Here is a 21553-nt window from a genome sequence, read left to right on the forward strand (position 1 = left end):
GTCCCAGGTGAAAACGAATAGCAATGAATAAGACAATAACAACAAGTCTTACATTCATGGTCATAATTTACATTTCTGCAAAGTCATAAGGCGCTCCGTTGGTAAGCTTGTTGTTACTGAATTGTGATAAGTAAGTTTTAACCGCAAGTCAAGCATTCAAATATGGACCATTTTCACAAATGGCGGCCACTCTTACACTCTTTTAACTCTATGTTAATTGGACCTGCTGCCCTCATTTTGAAACCTTCTTTTGAAATTTGCTCGTCGTAGCGCGGCTAGAAAGGCTTATCGGCATTAAAACAAAAGAATATTTTGCTTGGCCGCCATTATGAAAGAGGTCTATAGTAGCTCTCCATTTTGCTTAACGGTATTACTCGTGCTGGCCCTGCATTGCATATGGTACCCAATTTCCTGGGGAGGGGGGAAACAACTCCCATATAAAAGGGACGGGGGTGCTCGTAGGTCCACAGCGGGAGGTTTCGCGGTACCTTTTGGTTTATTGAGCGGAAAATGTTATGACAGGAGACATTTCACAATTAACTATTTTTAATTTTGTCTAATTAAGGCCGGGAGTTCTGGAAGGCCACTCGAACTTAACATAGACACCGTGTCATTAGAGTATTCGATTTTATTTACTGTTTCATTTGTAATGAACACCTTCTGTTAAAAAAACTTTACATTAGAGTGGGAGGTATTCGAAGCAACCACTTTTATCACTATTAAAAAGTATGAAAGTGTCAAATGGGTTGTTCTAGAACTGCTACCTCTGAGAGGTGAAAAGAATTTCATGCCAAGCCCACAAGACAGGATCTTGATACCTCTTATAGGGGTTCTTTTAAAAATTTCCGACGAGCACCCCTGTCCTTTCAAACTTATCATGGAAATGTAAATCAATACCAGTGAAAAGTCAGTCCCTTGAATTGTTGATAGAAAATTTATTTAAATGCATATTGAAACATCAGTTGAGGAATATTTTTTTCCCACTTTGTGAACCTAACATACATTGCTGCCATTTGTTTATTGCTTGGTCATTCAATGTCTTGATCACATCAAGTAATTTATTTTTTAGGTATTGTGTATCTTAATCTAAAAACTTAACTGGTTGCTTTTTGGAGCCCTTTTGCGGCATATTTAGATAGGCCGGAAATGTTCCACATTTTATGGTAAATAGTTCTGCAAAGTTTTAAGGAACATTGCAGCCAAATCTAATTGAATATGAGACTAAAATATGCTGTTTGACATTTTGTGAATTTAAAGACTATTAATATTGTTTGCACTTGTTTTAAAAGGCTTAAGGTTGGCACTCAAAAGTGTTCCTTCTATGATCTTATTCTGTAAAGATTACCTTGGGAGAATTGGATCAAGGCCAATTTTTTCTTCTAGCTTCTTTCCCCAGTGCCCTCTGAGAATGGAGTTGATTTGGTTTTGCCCAATGTTGAAAGATGAAACAATGCCTAAACCAGCCAGCCACAAGGAATACTTCATGGTGCTTTTTTACAAACATGGGCATGAGGGTGCTCGTAAGCATCTGAGCATTGTTTCGCATGCTAAAGTGTTATTATAAATAATCTATTTCTCTAAGAGAGTCTTCTTTTCTTGTTGGTCATTCAAAAATTGTTTGAATAGCTTGTTTGAGCTGTTGGATAGATGCAGAACATTTGATGAGGCCCTCCTGGGGAGAGGAGACCTTGTTCCCTTTACATATTTGCTTTTGTTTCCTTGTTCCCCAAATCACTTTCAAACTTGTTCCCAGCTTTTTGATCCCTAAAATTTAAATTGGTTTTCTTCCCTTGTTCCCTAAAATATTTTGATAGTTAAAAAAACCAGTGAGGAACATTAAATTTTAGTTACCTAAATTTTGAAATTTTAGATACTAGATATTTTATTCATATTCTTACATTTTTATGTATATATTTCTTTTTTTCTTTAATATTATTTTGTGGAAAACCTGTAAAATAGCTTCAGCTAAGTGTTTCTACCCACGTTAAATAAAGATTATGTATGTATGTATGTATGTATGTATGTATGTTACTCTGTTCCCCAGTTTAAATTAGCCATGTTTTTTTCTTCCCCAAACCCCTGGGAGTGCCTCTTTGTTGATGTTGATTCTCTTATTGGCCTAATAGCAATTCACTCTTGAATTGCAAGACACAGCAAGTTCTTATTTGGGATTGAGGGAAAAATAAATTTTCGCACAATAAAAGAAACACAATTTTGACTGCCCCTTCTAGATCTTGCTCTTTTCAGATATGAACCAGCTTGTTTGCACCTTTCTGGCAAGCTCTAGAAACTCTTCCTTAGCGAGCCTTCCACTGAAAAACTTTCCAAGTCTGGCTTTCCGGTGTTAGGGGCCGAGGTTTTTGTGCAAAATTCATCAGCGGCTTCCTTGCAGCTTCTAAAAGGTGTTCCTTCGGGCAATGGTTAGTAAACGTTTTGTAGTGCTTATACAAATTTTCGCTACGTGAAAATGTATGTTCACACGAAAAAAATATCAGCTTGACAATTTTTCTTTCCCGATACTCCATTTAAAATGAACGTGAGCGCCATTAGGAATAAAGGGCCAGAAAACCATTTAAAACATTTTGTGGCAATTTTTTTGTCAACAAACTTGGGTTGTCGGCGAGCAGAATTCGAACGTGACCTGTTGTGCTTTGGCTTTCATTTGTGCTTTTTCTGACTATTCTAAGAAGAATTCAGGCTGTTATTTTCGAATCAAGTGCACGAAGACGGCAAAACCGTATCGATATTTATTTGAGTTAACTTCGCGAATAAAAACTTTGACCGCGTCTTTGCGTCGATCAACAACAATGTCATTTACGAACAACCGAAATGCACTGTTTCCGGTGAAGGGGCAAATGATTGACAGGATAGCACAGTTTTGACTGCCGCGCGAACTGCGGGCGCAGGTTCCGTATGCAAGGTTGGGTGATGACCTTAAATTTCCTGGTTTTTTTTGCACCGACTCCGCTTACATACAGAGGTTATTTTTCATTAGACAAGAGGTTTGGAAATAGAATTCAAATAAAAAATATTTAGCTTTGAGACGTTTAGTTTGTAAGTCGCTTTAATACTGCATTCACTATCAAGCGCGGTGCGAGTCAACAATTAAAACAAGTGATTTCAGAGAGGATGGGAGAGAGACAGGAAAAAAATAAGGAAGTTATTTACCAGCAAAGGGTCGGTCTGTATAGCAAAAAACTGTGACATCGGTCTTGAAAAAGCTACCCTTGGCCTGCGGCCTCGGGCAGCAATTTCAAGGCCTCAGCTGGCAAACATATTTGTATTTTGACAATTGAGTGCATATCACTGTGAGTATTTAAATTACAACAAATGGTATATTTTAAATATTTGATTCTGGTGCTATGGATTCATTTGGCATGGCCATCCTCAAGGAACTTGTGTACTTCTGAAAGTATTTTCAATTGTCGAGACATAGTGCACATCTTCACGTGTCGTGCACGTGACAAAGTGACCTTTACGTGCCCCGGTGCACAAAAGTTTGGTCATCTTGGAAAGATGTTTTCACATCTCACCTTCGTTTCTCTTTCATTTGTTTCTGCAAAAGATGTTTCGATGAGTCATTTCGTTTCATCTTAAACCGTTCAATTCACGTTTTCTTTCTCAAACACTGAGCAAGAATACCCATCGATCAGTCAAAAACAATGTGCTTATTTAGCCACTTTGGAACAAATACACTATTTTTAACGAGTTTCCATGGTCCAGTGGTCGTTGTTAACACCTGTAATGAAGATAATCTGGATCCGGGTATTCACTATATACATTGTCGAACATCATGAGAATCGTAATGTAAGGCCGACGTGAGAAGGACAAACTTTTCTCTTTTCTTTTATTTAGTGCTAAATTAACCATAGACCACTGTACTTTTGCAGGCCCGAGTATAGGCTACTTGTAGCCTCTTGTTTGTATTACAATATAATCTAGCATGTATGTGGGGCAATTTCGAGCTGTTTTGTAGTTTTAACCCGAAATTGCCTCGTATTCGCGTTAGATTACATTGTAATGCAAATGAGAAAAAACTAACCGTGAAAAGGACTATTGACCACAACACTTCCTTTGGTGGCTTACCGGCGTTGTAAAAATATAAGTAAAATTTTTATTAGGGCCCAATTAACTAAAACACCTTGTAATAATAACTCTGCAGTTCTTTTTTATTTCTGCACCGCCTGCCCCTATATAGAACACGGCCGTAATGAATACACTTTTCATTCTACGCGTGAAAGCCATAAAATCAAATCTCACATTACTTGCAACACTTTCAATGTTATTTACATGATTCAGTGTAAATTATGTAATCTTCAGTATATCGGGGAAACCGCACGTCGCCTTAAAGACTGGTTTAATAAACACAGACGCCCTATTTCAGTCCCACCAGCCGGATTATATCCAGACCGCAATCGAGTCTCAGAACACTTTCTTAGCATAACCATTCACACAGGCACATGTTTCTCATTCCCATCGAAAAGCTCATCCATCAATCAATGCGTCTTTTAAGAGAGCTCGGTAAGCCCATCTTATTGAAAAAGCAAAAACTCCAGAACCTCTTGGGATAAACAAGCGTGACGGATTAACGATCTCATCATTTAGTGTACAGTGTTTGAACGGCATTTTATTCTTTTGAAATTTTGGCTTGTTTATCCAGTAGCTATATCACGTTACACTATCATTTGAAATCCTCTTTAATGACTTCGTAACATGTGTATATATATGTTTTGTAAATTCGTTAGATCTCCAAATAAACTTAATGAAAGCTGGTAATGGGCAGCCGAAATATCGTTGAAAAATACATTTTCGCGTTGTTTTATCAGTCGTGCATCAGTCTACTTGACTTTCAAAATTATTTTTTAATCAATTTTGACTGATCACGATCTTCTCTGATCCAACAATATGCAAGACGTATTGTGCACGGTTTTTGCAAAGGATTTAAAACCTCAAATTCACTGATAACATGGATGTCCAATATCAAAGATGTACGCTGTAAACTAGCTGGAGTGTCGGCTGGATGGCCTCCTGCATGATCTCTAAACTTGAGCTCGTGATATGATCAGGTGATACTGGTCATTATTGGCATACATGGTCGGGTGGACGGTCGTACGGTTGTACGGTCTTACGGTGAGCAAAACCAACTTTTCTCGCACAGATGGGTTACCATATTTTCTTACCCACGGTTCTCCGCTCCGCGCACCCATGGTGACTCACGTCAGTTAAAACAATAATTTGGCTGAAAATGACTGTTTATGTTCACAATCACCTTGTTGTCGCGTGACACTGATTTTCTCACGTCATAGTGTTCACGAGCCTGCAAACCTCAATATTATCCCATTATAAGGGCAAACTGCAAGCTACCTAAGCTAACTATAGGCCAACCGGTGTGACGTTTAGGCTAACAAGAGTGTTATTTAGGGCAATCGATGTGTTATTTTAATAGGCTAACAAGAGTGGCTCGCTGGCTTGCAGATTATCCGGAATGGTTGCAGTTTTGCTGGGATTTTATAAAGCCCCCAGGAATGATAAAATAGCTTTGCAACATTTTTTTGTTCTTCCTTGCAGCAGTGCAAGAATTCTTTTTCTATTTCATTTGTGCTGCATGGAATTTTTTTCTTCCAACAAGCGCTGGCAGGAACTTTTTTTTTCAAAATCACCCAACCCCCCCCCCCCCCCCTTCCCTCAACAGTTAAAGGGTCGGCCCCTAAGTGGGCATGTAGAAAACATTCCTCCTGATTCGCTCTCTGTCGATGGTTATTCTACCTTAAAGTTTTCGATAGATAAATCCAATTTTCGTGTTTCACTCCCCATCGATCAACGCATCACCAATTTCTTTTGAAACTAACCCCTTCACTCTACCTGATGATGAGGATGATAGGAAGCCAACGCCACTTTCATTCTGTCTCCTAAAGCCTCGTTATCAAGGTGAAATTTAAAATATATAAAGTTTCCTAATCAAACAAATATGCTTACAGTGTAAATATCCTCATGGGAGCCCGCGTAATTTTGCAGTTCTCTTAAACATAGTTTGAAAGAAGATTGCGTGACATCCTCCAACCAAATACTGGCCGCGTCCCTTTTTAATCCTGCATGGTGATGAACAGCGGTGATTAAAATTAAGGGTTTCTTTGAGAACTTTCCCTGAAACCAGAAAGAGAAAGTGTTTTAAAAACCAGAGAAGCAGATAACGATACTTCAGCGATGATCCTTCGCTAAGAAATCATTTCAATTCGCAGTTTCACTTGTAATACTATCAAGATAAACATCGGGTTATACCGAATACGACCTCGCAATAGTCAAGCATCCCAATGACAAGACAGTTGCACGTTTTTTTTCAAACTCGGGCCGTGAAGTACAACAAAACCACATAAACTAGTTTTCAGAATGTAGCTAGAAGTGCTACACCCCGATTTATGGTGGGGAAAACAAAGATATTAAATTTACATAAAATGGGGAATGTCTTGCAATTCCTTCGGTTTGTGACTTTACAGAGTGGAGAATCCAAAATTATGTCTAAGAGCCATTATTCCCTCCTTCCTAATTTTGCTTTGAGTTTAAAGCAAGGAAAATCGCTCCAAAATCGTTCCTTACCGAAGGAAAATTCACTGACTCACAAGTCGTCCCAGTCCACCACTGAGATATTCTTGCCTCTCCGCTTACTCCACCGGCTGGAGCTCCCTGATAACCCATCCAGTCAACTGTTATGTTAGCAGTGTATTTCCGCTCATTAAATCCTGACGCCATCACGCAGGCAGTAAATTGTTGATAATTTACATTTTCAACCCAAGATACTGCAGCATCGTGGACATAGGACATGTCACCAGTATCCACATGATTGACAGTGATCTGCATTTCAATGGCTTTGTCAGGGTAGAAAACGTAGGGCTGGAAAGGAATGACTTCACAATGGGAATACCCTAACCATGGAATGTGAGGCATGTGACGACGACCTCTCTGGAAAGGAAATCCTTTCGAAAGTAATAATAAAAAGAAGAGAAAAAGAAAATATAGTAAGTAAGATTAGTCCTAGCTTTAACACCCAGTCAAGGGCCGGGTCCGCTCGAGATTCTTAACTATTACTAAGCTCTATTTTTGGCTAGTTTTTTATGGGTATCTATCCCCGCCAAAATTCAAACTTGTTCTTAAATCCAAACCTTCAATTCAAGCATTCTATCATACAATTTAAACTCGCAATTATAAATTCACACATTCAATTCGTCAATCAAACATTCAATTGCAAAGTACCTAATACCTAATCAACAAGGCCTAATCAGAATAACAATGGTTCTTTTGTGTTCCGCCATTTTGATCCGGATATGAAACTCTACCCAAGGTTTGGGTTTAAGTTTTGGCGGGGATGGATACCCATACAGAAATGCGGGCAACTTTAAAGTTTCTTTCTTCTAATTAATGAAATCTTTCATCGATGAGCTATAAAAGTTCTCTCAGAAAATGTTACCGTTATTTATTCTAAAAAAACGTTTAAGTTTTTCCATTTTCTCTTTTCGAGGGTTTATCAGTTGGTTGATACCAACCTCGTTCCCCCGGGTCTCTTTGTCAGTGAGACCCCCGGGTCTCTTTGACAGTGAGGAGAGAGACCCTGGTTAGGGCTGGTCACATGTCTCTCCTCGACAAACATTGCTCCACTACGGTAGAGTCTTCGTTATATATGACCCGCAACTGGGCGAAAGCATAATTGTTTGACAAGATTTTTTTTTTCAGAAAATAATCTTTATTTTACAATGTAAGTTTCAAAAAAGTCAAAACAGCTGATGTTATATTCCCACAGGAGATTCCCACAAAAGCAGTAAAGCTAAAAACAAGAGCTTTTGTGACCGATTGAAGTTCGCAAAAAAGATTTCTTTAGTAGCTAAAGTTGCTTCCACAGAACATACACTACCATAAATAATACACCACGCACTACGTTTGCGTGATAAAATGTCTCTGTTATTTTACCGGCGCTAAAAATATACTTCACAATTTGTGTTAATAATCAAACGCTTAAGGTAATTGTGCTCGTTTGAGAGAAAAGGAGCATTTATTTCGCTATCGGGTTTAGTTTGAGCGAAATCTCTTACGTTTTGTATGCGCACGTGCTCATGTGCGCGCGCTAATGACGCGAAAATCGTGCCCAGTAGGGATGCCCAATGCAATACTAAGGAATTACCTTAAGCCCGGTGTGCAGTTCCAAAAATATGACAGCGACAATTTAGACGAAGTTGTTGAAATACAAGTAATCCAAAACTGTCTACTCGCTTGACAAGCGTGCGACTTAGGAATCACTTTGTTTAACATTCGAAAGAAAAACGAAAATCAGAGAACAAAATAAAATACCTGCACAGTTTGAGGTCGATACGTGACATAAACATATGATACCGACTGATCGATCGCCGAACACGTTTGTTTCCCATGGATAAACGTTTCCCCCTGTTTTCTTTCACGGCAATACTTTCTTTTCTTTAAACGTGTCGCAAACTATTAGAATCCTTCGTTATCACTCAATTTGACTGCTCACTTGAGCTTGTTGAGTAGTTTTAATTTTTACCTTCTCACCGGCATACAAAAATTCGAAAGACGCGAGTATATTTTCTGTTCCGTCCGATTGATTTTATATCAACTTTTTTCCTTTCACGTCGAATTCGACGTTTAGTATATTCAATACCTTGCCGTGAAACGTTTTTTCGATGGTCGTCTGGTCACAAAATCAAATGTGTTGTGATTCTGTTCCTCGCAATGATGACAAGGCCTACACTGCGACCCCTCCCCAAACACACATTTAAAAAAGTGACCAGCCCCAACCAGGGTTCCCAACCCTGGGAACGAGGTTTGGTTGATACTTAATTTTGAACAAAATTATGTATTGAGGTGCTGACCTTCGCAGCTGCCAGGATGCTGGATTGTAAAGTTGAGCCGCAGCAGGCACATCTCCTGTTCAAACAGACACTTATTGTCATACGTTGTGCCATTTGATGAACAAATTGGTTCTTGCGAAGATGGGCATCTGTCGATGCTTACACAGCGAGCACTGAATGGACCAAAAGCCTTGCACAAGCAATGATGCTGACATGTCACATTGAGACATGGGTCCAAGTCTGGAAACATGTATGAAATAGCATTTAGTTTACAATACGTTTCAACAAAAGTGTTCCTTCCCGTTTACCGAGTTGAAATAACTGGACAACAAACTCGTACAATACGTAAATTACAGCTTAACAAGATCTAACAAAGTCGAACCGCAGGAAAGCATAAAAGAAGGCGCCTTAGCTCAACGGTGTTCTATAGCTTTGTGCCAATGTTTTTCTTGGCGTCATTTGGTTTTTAATAATACCACCGTCACTCTATATTTGCCCGATGGTGTTTACTTAAACCCCCGAGGCCAGTATTCACTTTATCGCAGCTATCGGGGAGCCACCTTGAAGGCCCCTCTCTTGCTCTGATTTTGTCACCTAAGGCGAGCTGTCGTTGTCTTTTGCCCAGTCGTTTTTTCTTTATTTTCTACCTATAGACATGTAACATTTCGTTTCTGCTCAAACGGTTTCTTTTTTGGACATTTCTTGGGCTTTGAATTATAACTTCCACTTTTGTGTGTTATGAAGGTCTATGAAAGGTGGTACGTTTGTTGGCAAAAGTACACCTCTCCCAACCTCCCCCTCCGGCGCGGGTTCGATTTATTAGTTGCTTTCTGGTCTCAATTTACCCAGTTTTGTTAAAGCCCTTGTTGCTTCGGTATAGTAGACCGTGTGCTAATTTTTTATCTACCTATGTTATAATAATAATAATAATAATAATAATAATTATTATTATTATTATTATTATTATTATTATTATTATTATTATTAATTTCGCAGCACTGAAAGTCCTCTTCTTCGAGATGACTAGGGATCTGAGGCTAATTGATTCAGTCCCTCCCTGGTACTCGTGTGCAGTACCCAAACCAGTCTATGAGTCATCTGAGGCATCAGCGTTTTGGGATGTTCCAGTTTATGCGGAACAAACCATTGTCAAGGCTAACAGAGTGGACGCTCGATTTGTGGACCACAAGAATAAGATGGTGTGGGCTGTGGAGATGTCCTGTTCGTGGATGGAGCATCAGGAAAAGAAGTCCGAGGAGAAGACGGTCAAGTACGGGCCACTGCGATTTGAGCTAAAGAAACAGTACCCTGGCTATGACATTGAACAATGTAACATCATCGTTGACGTGCTGGGGGGTGGTCAAGGGATGTAGACCTGACAATGAGGAAGCTCTTTGGCAGTAGGGGCTATGACGTTTTGAGAGGGATGCAGAAGGCTACCATCTCGAGTTCTCTCAACATAGTGAGAACTTTCAAAGCTACTGCCAATTGACTTTCCCCGTGGGAATAGTATAGGAGCTCAATATAGTTTTAGTATTAGAGAGCCTTAGATTGTCTGTAAGATTTTTTTTATATTTTATCGCTAATTTATTTATTTATTTATTTTTTTTTTAACTCAGCAGTTTTCTATTTATAGTTCCTTCAGATCGCATAGGTTACGCTGCGCGCCCTATGTGGTTCTATTTTAGCTTTCATACGTTTACCAACTGCACATAATAATAATAATAATAATAATAATAATAATAATAATAATAATAACAATAAAGAATTTATATAGCGCCTTAATCCGTTTAACCCAAAGGCGCTGTTTACAATAGTTGTAACCTATGAAAATTAAAATGTAACAAAAAAGGAATATATGAAAAATACTAATCTTAATATAATAAATGTAAATATATCAATCTTAATCACAAGTTCAAGTTCCCTAGTCATAATTGTCGTTGTAAAGTAAAAAGAAATGCTTTGAGTTTTTTTCTTAAAAAGCTCTAAACTGCTAATTGATCTTATGTCTAGTGGTAAACCATTCCAGAGTCTAGGTACTACAGCACAAAATGCTCTTTCGCCATATCGTATAGTGTTGGTACGAGGAATTACTAATAAATTCTTAGAACTAGAAAGCAGAGCTCGTGTAGGCTTGCACTAAATGATGAGGTCAGATATAAGACGGTGCCAGATTGTTTAAGCACTTGAAAGTAACTAGCAAAGTTTTGTAAGTTATACGCTTCTCAACAGGGAGCCAGTGGAGCTCATGTAGAATTGGCGTGATATGATCATATTTCTTTGACCCACTAACGAAACATGCAGCTGCATTTTGCATTGGCTGGAGAAGCTGAATTAGGTATTTAGGGAGACCAGTTAAAAGAGAGTTATTGTACTCCAGTTTGTTTGTAAAGAAGGCATGGATCAGAATTTCCAATGATGATTTATCCAGGTAAGTGCGAATCATCCAGATGTTCCTCAAGTGCCAGAATGAAGTCTTGCAAACAGAATTGATATGAGTCTCAAAGGTGAGGGTGTCATCAAACACAACACCAATATTACGACATGAGGCAGTTGGAGTTACACCCTCTTCGCCCACCATAACATTAGAAATGTCAGGACGTGGTGAATGTCTTGTGTGGAAAACTAAATGTTCAGACTTATTATCGTTCAATTTCAAATGGTTACTAGACATCCAAACACGAATTTCAGCCACACAAGCTTCAACACAATGATGACGTAGCTGTAATAAGGTCCTCACTACAAGCGGGATTGAATGTCAAGTACAGCTGTGTGTCGTCAGCATAAAGGTAGTACTTTAGACCATGACTTCGAATAACGTCAGTTTTTGGTGAAGTATAAAGAGAGAAGAGCATGGCGCTGAATTTTCTCTAGCTCTTCAGAGAGATACTTATATAGACCATCGTGGAAAACTTAGCAAGCATATTCAGACACGGGCCGGATACACGTAGTATAAAAACAAACTAGCTGCGCAGGATCTCCTTTTTGCACGCTTAAGTTGCCTTAACTGATAAAGCCTGGAGGCTCCTTTTTGATAACATTCTCTATGTGAGCATTCCACTTAAGATTGTTTGAAATTGTGAGACCAAGAAGTTTTACGCTAGTTACAACCTCTATTGGTTTGTTATTGATAGTAACTGCTTCGAAAGAATCTGCAGATCTTGAGAAACTTATCTGCAACTACTACTACTACTACTAATACAATCCATTTCAACATATATGGACGTTTCTTTAATGAAAATTTTAACTCAACAATAGCGTAGCAGCACCGGATCCATTGATTCAAAACCAGTACCTGTGAGTGATGTTTCACATTGCTTTGTAATAACAAGATCGCGGTTGTGGACATTTCGATGACTTGGAAAGTCTATCCTTTATACTAGGCCAAAAGAGGACAGCAAACTATTGAAATCAGAAGCTTCAGAGTCGTTCGGCTTATCTACGTGAATGTTGAAGTCACCAACGATAACAGGATAGTCACTTAATAAGACAACGTGTTCCAAAAGAGTACTGAATTCATCAATAAAAGTCGAAAAGGAGTATCTGGTGGACTATAAAGTATAATGATGTTCAAACATGCGTCAGTAGACTAAGCAAAAACATTTAAATATCCAAACGTCGAAAAAGATTTAATATCGTTAGATTTGATATGATGGACGCTCCGGAATAAACCCTAGTTCAGATTCTGTTACGCCTGAATTGTCTTTCGAGGTGTCAAATTGAATATTGATAACATTGTTAAAGTGGTACTACGACCAAAAAAAAATTTTGTTTTTCCTATGGATTTCAAAACTATGTTAACTAAACACTAATTCACCCAAGTTTTAAGTTCTGATTTTAAAAAGACACCTGTTTATTTTAGCTGGAATTTTCTTATTTACTGGTCCGCCATTACTAACTTCAAAATCTTGAGAGAGCTGGGTCGAGGAGAAAATGACGTCAGACACTCACTAGTTTGAGAATGCAATGCGTGTGTACGCGGCCTAATTAATATGCAGCACGGGAGTTTCGGGCTTTTAGACTTTTCAACCCGTGTTTTACATATATAATAAATTGCGTTTACACGCTCAAATTTTAAGCCAGTGAGTAAATGACGTCATTTTCTCTAGATCCAACCCTCTGAGGTCCAATCGGCCAGTTTTGAACGTGAGTAATGGCGGACCATGAAATCCAAAACTTACACTCAAAATAAACAGCCTTTGGATAAAACTCAAAGCTCAAAATAATGCCAGTTAGGTGTTAAGCGAACACGCTTTCAAATTCAGAAGAAAAAAAGGAAATGATTTTTTGATCATAGTACCACTTTAAAGTTAGCTCGTCTTGGTTGAGTAGTTCTAGTTTTGAAATTTTCAAACTCAAAATTCGTTGCAATCCTCGATTCAATTGGAAATATACGTGAAGTATTTCGAGGTTTTCGGATTGCTCTAAATCGCTGAAGTAGGCTTATAGCTTTCAGAGTGTTCCGTGCTTGAGAGCAAATAGGTTTCACTGTTGGTTGTTGTTGTTGTTGCTGTTATTGAACATGGCGAGCAGTTTTAAAGCCAGAGCATGACTCAGGAATCTTCCACCAATACCGTAATTTCAGGAGTGAAGACCTTGAATATCTCAGCATAGTGAGAAGATGATAATGTTAACTTATGTTTCGATGATAGTCCAAGGCGAATAAACCTTTCTTACGACATTAAACATGATTAAACTAAAAAATTGAGAGCCGATAAAAAAGCAACCAACTTTGTGCTCTTTTACAAGACTATCTTGCCACTACCCGTCCCAAAACACTGTACAGCTCCCGGGTTCCACTCTTATTCCAGATACCGGCCAGTGTCAGCCTCTTTTTCAGGTGAGTAGAATTTGCTCCCTGGGACCCAGGGTCACAATGATGCTTTCTTGCCTGTCAATTTACCAAATGACGCGCTGGTTCCAGCTAAACTTCGGACCAAAATCATACAAAATGAATTTGTTGATTTTGACTCCCTTCTTGTTAATCCAAATTTCGAGAAAAAGTTTCACATTCCACCTCCAAACCTCACCGGAAGTTTCTTTCCCATCGTTAGCTCTCAAGCCAGTTAACAAGGCGAAACGCATTAGCTCAACAGATGTTTTGGCTACAAGTTTTTGATGTGTATGTTGGTATTTTTACTGCACAGTACCCCCGCGAGGCCCCAGGCTTCATGAAATATGGGGCTACTATGCAGGATCTGGCTGCTAGGGGACATAATTGGCGTTTTTATGACGAGAACCATACATTGGGAATTGTGGCCAATGTCCCAGAGAAATGTCAAAAAACCCATTGCGGCAACTGGTGTCGGGAAGGCCCTTGATGTTCCCTGAGGCTATTTCTTCAAGTTTCACAATGGGGATCAGTGCTCAGGATGCTATTTTAAGCACTCGTGCCCCTAATGTGCTCCAATCCAGCACCCAGATCATTCCCCCAGCCTACTTGTACAGGAGCTTCCAACACCCGTAAACAGTGATCGCTTGCAATTTTTCCTTTCTGGGTATGTCCCTTCAGTAGCCTTCAATTACGGTTATCTCCTACACTATGAGGGACCCCAAGACTCTTCAATCCGCTTTTTCTGAAAAGCTGTTTTTTTAAACACGTTTTTAAAGACAATAACAAGCCAAATGTGACTGTAAAGCCCCTATGGGGGAGCTTCAATAAATGTATGTATGTTTGTAACGAATTATAGCCACATTGGTAAAAAAAGTGCTCCTACTACTACGCTACCACTGTTCCTCACAAGATATTGCTTAACTCAAAAGTTGAAAAATTATAGCTTGAAATTGGTGTTCTGTATCTTGAGGAAAACGGACTCCGCGCCCAGTTGTCAAGAGCAGTTTAACGTTTGCGTTTTACAAATGAAGCCTAACACAACACAATACGCGAGGGCTTACTGCTTAAAAAAGAAAAGGCAAAAAAGAAAGAAAGGATGTGCGAAAACTGAGAACTTGTTTGTCTAATAATGCTGTTTCCGTTTTCTGTTTTGGCCTAGTCATTTCTCTTACCTCCAACAATTACGTAATCAATTCCAATGAGATCCTTCTTTCCGCCGTCGCTGTTATGACTTTTAACACACATCTCAGTCTCTGATTTTGTGGTGTACTAAAGAAAGATGGATTACGAGTGAAGAATAAAAACCAAACAGTCTATTTCACTTTCATTTCTTATGGAAGCAAATTGCAGTGAGACCATAAATCTTTCATCACAATAAGTTATTAACCTCAATGATTTCCACTGGGACAGCTTTTTAGTCAAATTTGAATTTATTTGCAAGGATGGCCTTGGAACAGAATAGTGTGCAGCATTAATTTTTCATGACCGGCCAAGGTTTCCTCGCTGTGAGCCAGTAATCAGTGTTTTTAAATTCAAAGTCATGACCAATCATGTATAGGAGCTGGACCATAATTACAAGCGTATGCAAAGTAATTGCCAGCTCTTTGTTGAAAAAGTAATTTTATAGTTCAAACATATGATACAAAGGGACCTAAGACTGTTTGCTTGGGTAGACCTTAGTCGAGGGTACATCTGTTTGAAAGAGAGCGCTTGTTACATAAGTAGGATATAAACGATTATCATAGATAATTATTTTTATTAGCTTTTAGTGAATGGAGGTGGCTTCTTCAGAAAATTTCCTCCCTCATACCCTGACGCAATATGCATTGCAGGCTTTCTCACCGTTATCCAAGTGGTTACTGCCCCACATTTTGCGTAGTCTGCAGAAGAACTGAAACTCGAATTCTCGTCATTGGGTTTGCGTTTTGGTGTTAATATTATCACAGGTGGGGCGAAAAATGGAGCCATAAAGTTGACTTTCTGTGAAAATAACCAAATTGTTTATTACGTTAGTAAGTTTGAGGAAAATATTAGGCTGCAATTTTAGAATGCTGCAGAAAATGAAGGAAACTTCAATAAAGCTGCTGAATTCTGCAGTCTTTGTAATTTGTTCGTCTGACTCTCCATTACTGGTAAGCTGTATAATAAGCTATTACAATAGTCTAGTCTGGATGAAATGAACGCATGCAGAAGGCGCTCAGTGCTTGTTTGATCTAAGTATTTCCTAATCCTGCCTATGTTTCGCAGTGCAAGAGATGCGGAGGTGCAAATATTTTTCACGTGACTAGACATAGTGAGGTGTTTATAAAGAATGACTCCTAGATTACGAGCTTTCTTACTGATAGGTACGAGATGCTGACTTAATGTAACAGTAGAACAAAGGAGCGGATGGGAGAACCGTGAGTGAAAATGAAGTATTTCAATGAAGTTGTAGAGTCCAGGACATGGGCTCCTGACATAAAAGTTCCAACAACCACTCTATAAGGAGAAAATAACTTAGCGATAGACAAAGCAGACTCCTTGCACTCTTATTTCTTACCTTGCAGAAAGCGAAGTTATCTTGCTGAGATGGGGAACTCCTATTTGAAAACGCCAAACTGCCGGTCAAGGTAAAGTTCACGAAACTTATGTTGGTAAACGCCAACCAGTTCTAGATGCAAAAGATTCATAGAAATTGTTAGTCATTATCAATTCTTTCACACTTAAAGTGGGCTCAATTCACGGATAAATTCGTCTGGCATTAGACAGAATATTAATGTATGTAGGTGGTGCTCTTACGAGGCAAAGGGTTAAAGAGAACATTGTTTGTGAGTGGTCGTCGATGTTGTTAACCCTTCACCCATGACCCCACCTCCATTGACGAGCAAAATCGCCTGGCATTAGACGTACTGAAGTCTGTAGGTGGCCCTTTAAGAACACAAATGGTTAAAGCAAATATTTTGCAACAACGTGTTTTCAAACCTTTCACCAACAGGTTTGAACTTGAGTTCTGCTAAAACATTTCCGCTAGGTGTTCGCTGAAATCGTGAACGGAATAAGATTTTTTTTTTCATTTCTTTGATAATATTCACCCTCCGTTTTCATCCGCATAACTGCGCTTTTCGACTCAAGAATGTCTTATCGGAGAGGTAAAAACCACTTTTAAATGCCCAGAATAAAACAGTCCCATTCTTATACCAATGGTGGAGGTTGATAACATGCGATCAGGCTGCTAAAAGTAACCACCTCTTTACAGTGCCTTCATTTAATTTAATGATGCCTTTGATAAACAGAAATTCGCAGTTTAAGCATCTAAACGTTCTGGTACATTTCTTGAGGACTTTTAACTCGCGCAAAATGCGGCGACACATCCGGGACTTAATTGCACAGTCAGCGAAAATTTAAAGTCGATCTGGCTACCCAGTAGCTAAACAATAAAGAAAATGACCATAAAAAGGCCCACGACGCATACGTTATTAGATTTTGCTTGTTTTATCATCTTTATGTTTCATAAAGATTATCATTTGGCTTTTGTTGATGAGAGATTGATGGTCGGAATAAATGGGACATTTTTTTAAGATCTTACGAATCGTGGATTTATTCGGGGTTTTTTCTGAATTTGTTCCATTTTAGGCAAAATATTGTATGGCGAGAAGTTTGGAGTAGCCTTTTTTCCCTTTTAACTGTCCCCGCTATGACCAAATTTGAGCAAATGGGCTTTGTCAAGCAAAATGATGTAATCTCATGACACCCAAAATGCCCAAAAAGTAGAATGAAACATTGCAATAACCACTTAGAACTCTTGAACAAGATAAAGAAATACAGTAAAAGGAAAGAGAAGCATCGATGGACACAATTTGGCAAGATTGAAAAGGATTCCATTTGGAGAATCTTGAAAAATCAGCCCTACGTTTTTCAAGTTTATGACAAATCAATTGGATGAAGGTCGTTTTGCTCAGAATCATCTTGTTTGGGATGTAACGATAATTTTATCAGTAAATGAATTCCGCATTACCATCTTCAAGTTTTAAACTCGTGATTAACTAAAGATTTCCCTTTAAACACCCTAATATCACGTGCCATAGCTCCTTAAAGAAAACTGTACAAAACCGACAGAAAGCACTTTTTCATTATTTCTCCCTTGTGAATTCCATGGCAGTCACTTCTACTCCCCCTTCCCCTATCCAGTGTTGGTTTGGAAAGTGTTGATTTCCAGGAAACTGTTCGTGGCCCCCACAAAACAACATTGAGACGTGGGGGTCAAATTGTTTGCTTACAAATGAAAGCGCTTGAAAGAGTAATTTTCTTAAGAGTTTAGTATCTTCAAAACACGAAACTAAAAGGTACTCACGTGTAGGGATAAGAAAATCACTTTTTCCTTCGCTACTCCCCACCCCCTCCCCGAGACACATGCCTTACGATGTACATTGACTCGTGCAATTCAGCCATGACACTCCTGTGGCCATAAGAAAATAACTTTTTCGCCCGCTCCCCCCCCCCCCCCCCCGAATTTGGGATTTGTCTCTTCCAATATTCGATGCCGATGGGCAATCTAAAACAGCATCCCAAGATGCAGCCCCGTAACTCTGGCTGTTCGGGCCGGGCATACATGGGGCAAAACAGAGCGTATTTTTAAGTGGTGAGGTCAGCTTGGTTGACTGAGAAGTCAACTGAGCCTAGCCAGCTCGCCTTTATCCTCAGGAAGGCTCCAGATGACTGGGTTACCCCAAACGGCGGAAAGGCCGGTTCCCATGGAAAGGCAAGCTCTCTCCCGTGTCGATTCGACCACTGCCGCAAATCCCAAATTTGTCTCAGTCAGCAAGGAGATAGAGGTCGAGAGAGCACACTTGTCTCCTTGGTTGAATTTAATTCAACTTCAAGGGTCTGTCTAGTATTGGTCATTGCTTGTATTAAGAACCAAATTGTGAAAATAGACTGTAACTTATTGTTTCTTACAATGGGGTGATATTGTATTGCATCAATCAACTAAAAACTTACGATTCTAATGTTTCGATGAACGCCAGCAAAAATCTTGGTTTCCCGAACACAAAGTGTAAAACTGCCGGCAGTATAATCTTCAATCCAAAAAGCCAGGGCATCCTGGGGTCTCTGTGGAGTCTGGTGACTAGGTGTGACAACAACATTTGGTGGAAACAGGAAACGCTAAAAGTACATAAATTATTTAGAAACAGAACATCATCAGCCCATGAGGTAATGAGCACAGAGAGAAAGACATCCAAGATACGCTTTAACATAATCTAATCACTAATTAATCTCAAGTCAACTCATATGGTACGTGATGTGTTCTCTTGCAATGTAGGGAACCATTTTCACGGATAATGTGATAGTCTATAAAGCATTAAAAGTTCGAGTTCTGCCCTATCTGTCGTTTGCTCGACAAAGGATGTCTAAAATTAAGTGTGTCCTAGAGGATATAATTTTCCATGGAACAAAGCATGCTTTGAATCCCTTCTGCTCATCAATATCTATGAGAAAAATAAGCGTATCTCCCCTCGAGTAAGACTTGCCTGAGGGAAGACGACCCTTTCGCACTTTGTTTCAGTCGTCCAGGAGTTCAGCGCATGACTTCCTATTTGAGCTCCAGATGGAGCAGACTGGACAGCAATCCAGTTAACTTCTGCCTTTCCATTGGAACCTTCGCCATATTCAGAAATACAAGTCTTAAATTGATGCCTGTCTTCTGATTCCACCCAAATGGCAGCGCCATTACCAAGGCTAGAGTTTTTCACAGAATGACCAAAGGAGGCAAACACTTTAACTGCCTGTCTTCCGTAGAAAGGCTGAGTGAAAGAAATTGCCTTGCAAGCAAATAGTCCTGGACTTGATGCCGTTATGTTTACTTTTCCAGTCTTGAATCTAGAAGCTATAATTAACAAGAAAGATGGCATCTCATGTTTACTGATATAATTAAATCTTTGACTACATGCCCAGTCTTGAAAAGTATGTTTGCAGATTGTGTCTTTTTGATCGAAGACCTATCGCAACGCTTCTCTCACTAAAAAGAATATCGCTAGTATCTATAGACAGGGTAGTTTCGCAGAGGCACTGAAGGCGTTTGAAAAACTGCTTAATTTAAACTGGCAAAAATCGCGTTTTCAGCAAATTGTTGTGTGTGCATGTACCCCACCTCCAGTTCTTCCTTGCTGCATTAATTCAGAAATAAATAGTTACATGGAGTAGAAAAGCAACGGCAAGAATTTCTAGACAGGGCAATTTTGGCAGATGCACTAAGAACTTTCTTACTACTGGTGCTTAAAACTGGTTTTAAATCAACTTTTAAACTATTTTCATTCCATCGTTAATGATGGCTAAGCATGCGCCCCACCCCCTGTAATGCGTCGTTACTGCATCAATTTAAAAAGACTGGTTTAATAGTAACGGAAACTGATGGCAGAAAAATTTAGCACAATTTTTCATATACACGTCAATTTGGCATGCAGAAATACTGAAGGCGGTCGAAAAGCATCTTAAAATCGCCTTAAATCGCGATTCAACAATTTTCATTCGGTACTTCCTTATTCCAGGGCTTGTGCCCCTCCCCCAAATCTTTGTTTCTGCATCAATTCAGGAAGACAGGTTTAATTGGAGCATAAAATAATGACGGAATAATAGCACAATAGAAAATTAGCTCAAAGTACCTTTGCAGCCTTGATTCAACAACACAACTGAGAAGAAGACAAAACACAATTGAACCCTGTAATAGCCTCTAGCGGACATTTTGATCAGACTGAAGGGATGTCTTCACACACTGATTGCTTTATACATGACCACACCTCTTGATAAGCTGATTAGCACAGGCCTAATTTATCTCTTTGGCTATGATTCTAACTGGAATTAGGAGTTTTCCAAACTTAATCTCTTAATGCAGGGGTCATGGTTTAATTTTTTTAGTCATGTTTTGATAGTCCCCTATTGTCTTGATGTGGATTGTTTCTCTTCTTACTAAGATGTGTGCTTTCCACAATTGCGGCAACTACTGAGTATCTACAAAGGTAGTAAAATAACAGTGGTCAGATTTAGCTATGACAACTACGTTTGAGAGAGATGCTTGGTAATTTCACCCCTGAATAAAAACGCTAATAAGCAACCCCGTTCAAATAGTCTTATTCACCGAAAAAAAGGATAATAGTATTTTTCCCAACTTATTTTAAAGAGTGGGAATTGAAAAGTGTGCCCCCGTTGTAAACACATTTCTATCTCGCTCTCTTCCTCGATTCAACAGGATGCTTTCGTCGTAGTTCTATAAAAGGACAAGGCTTGCGCGCCTGTTTTATTATTGTATCAGATTATGAACTTACGGTAGATAACAAGAGTGTGGCTACCAATTCAATTCAAACACGAAATAATAGGATTTAGAAGTCTTCTATGCTTTAAAGCCTATAACGGTTACTATTTTAAAGTTTCAAGTTAAAGCATGTTAACAATCTTTTGTTTTCTCTCTTTTACGTTAGCTGTGACGTTATTAAAATCGGATTTCTTTTTTATTTGGCCCACTTAGAAGCAAAATTTTACAGGTCTAATAAATCTAAAATTGGATGTTTTTACGTGTGCTGATGACAAGCTTCTTGTTTCTTAACAATCTTTTATCCATATTTTTGTTTGGAATCAACAATTACACAAAATTAAAGACGACACAAATCGTGTCATTGGAAATAAGCTTCAATGATTGGCTTACTCTCCTTAGCACTATGTTCTTAGCAAAATAGTTCTTAAGGTAGAGATGTGAGCTTCTGTCAGTTAAAAATGGAAAATTGACTTTGTTTAGAAATTAATCACTTCTAATTTTATGCCAAAAATACTTTTTTGGGGGAGTGGGGTGTGGCTAAAGCCCACCCCCTCCTCGATGTCACTCTACCAATGGGGC

General features: G+C 39.0%; 1 protein-coding gene across 1 annotated transcript in view; it reads right to left on the reverse strand.

The window, feature by feature from the left end:
* The window catches only part of LOC138000855 (uncharacterized), a 46345-nt gene extending 25902 nt beyond the window's left edge, over window positions 1-20443 (reverse strand). Inside the window, exons 1-9 of the mRNA XM_068847527.1 lie at window positions 20328-20443; window positions 19197-19552; window positions 18667-18831; window positions 16229-16339; window positions 15532-15669; window positions 14862-14958; window positions 8877-9095; window positions 6595-6971; window positions 5977-6144 (exon numbers count right to left, since the gene is read on the reverse strand). Of these exons, the coding sequence (XP_068703628.1) occupies window positions 5977-6144; window positions 6595-6971; window positions 8877-9095; window positions 14862-14958; window positions 15532-15669; window positions 16229-16339; window positions 18667-18831; window positions 19197-19552; window positions 20328-20406 (1710 nt within the window). The 5' untranslated portion in view covers window positions 20407-20443. The remainder of the gene's footprint in view (window positions 1-5976; window positions 6145-6594; window positions 6972-8876; window positions 9096-14861; window positions 14959-15531; window positions 15670-16228; window positions 16340-18666; window positions 18832-19196; window positions 19553-20327) is intronic.
* Between the last annotated feature and the right edge of the window lie 1110 nt (window positions 20444-21553).

Source organism: Montipora foliosa, chromosome 4 (genome assembly GCF_036669935.1).
Source record: "Montipora foliosa isolate CH-2021 chromosome 4, ASM3666993v2, whole genome shotgun sequence".
NCBI lineage: Eukaryota > Metazoa > Cnidaria > Anthozoa > Scleractinia > Acroporidae > Montipora > Montipora foliosa.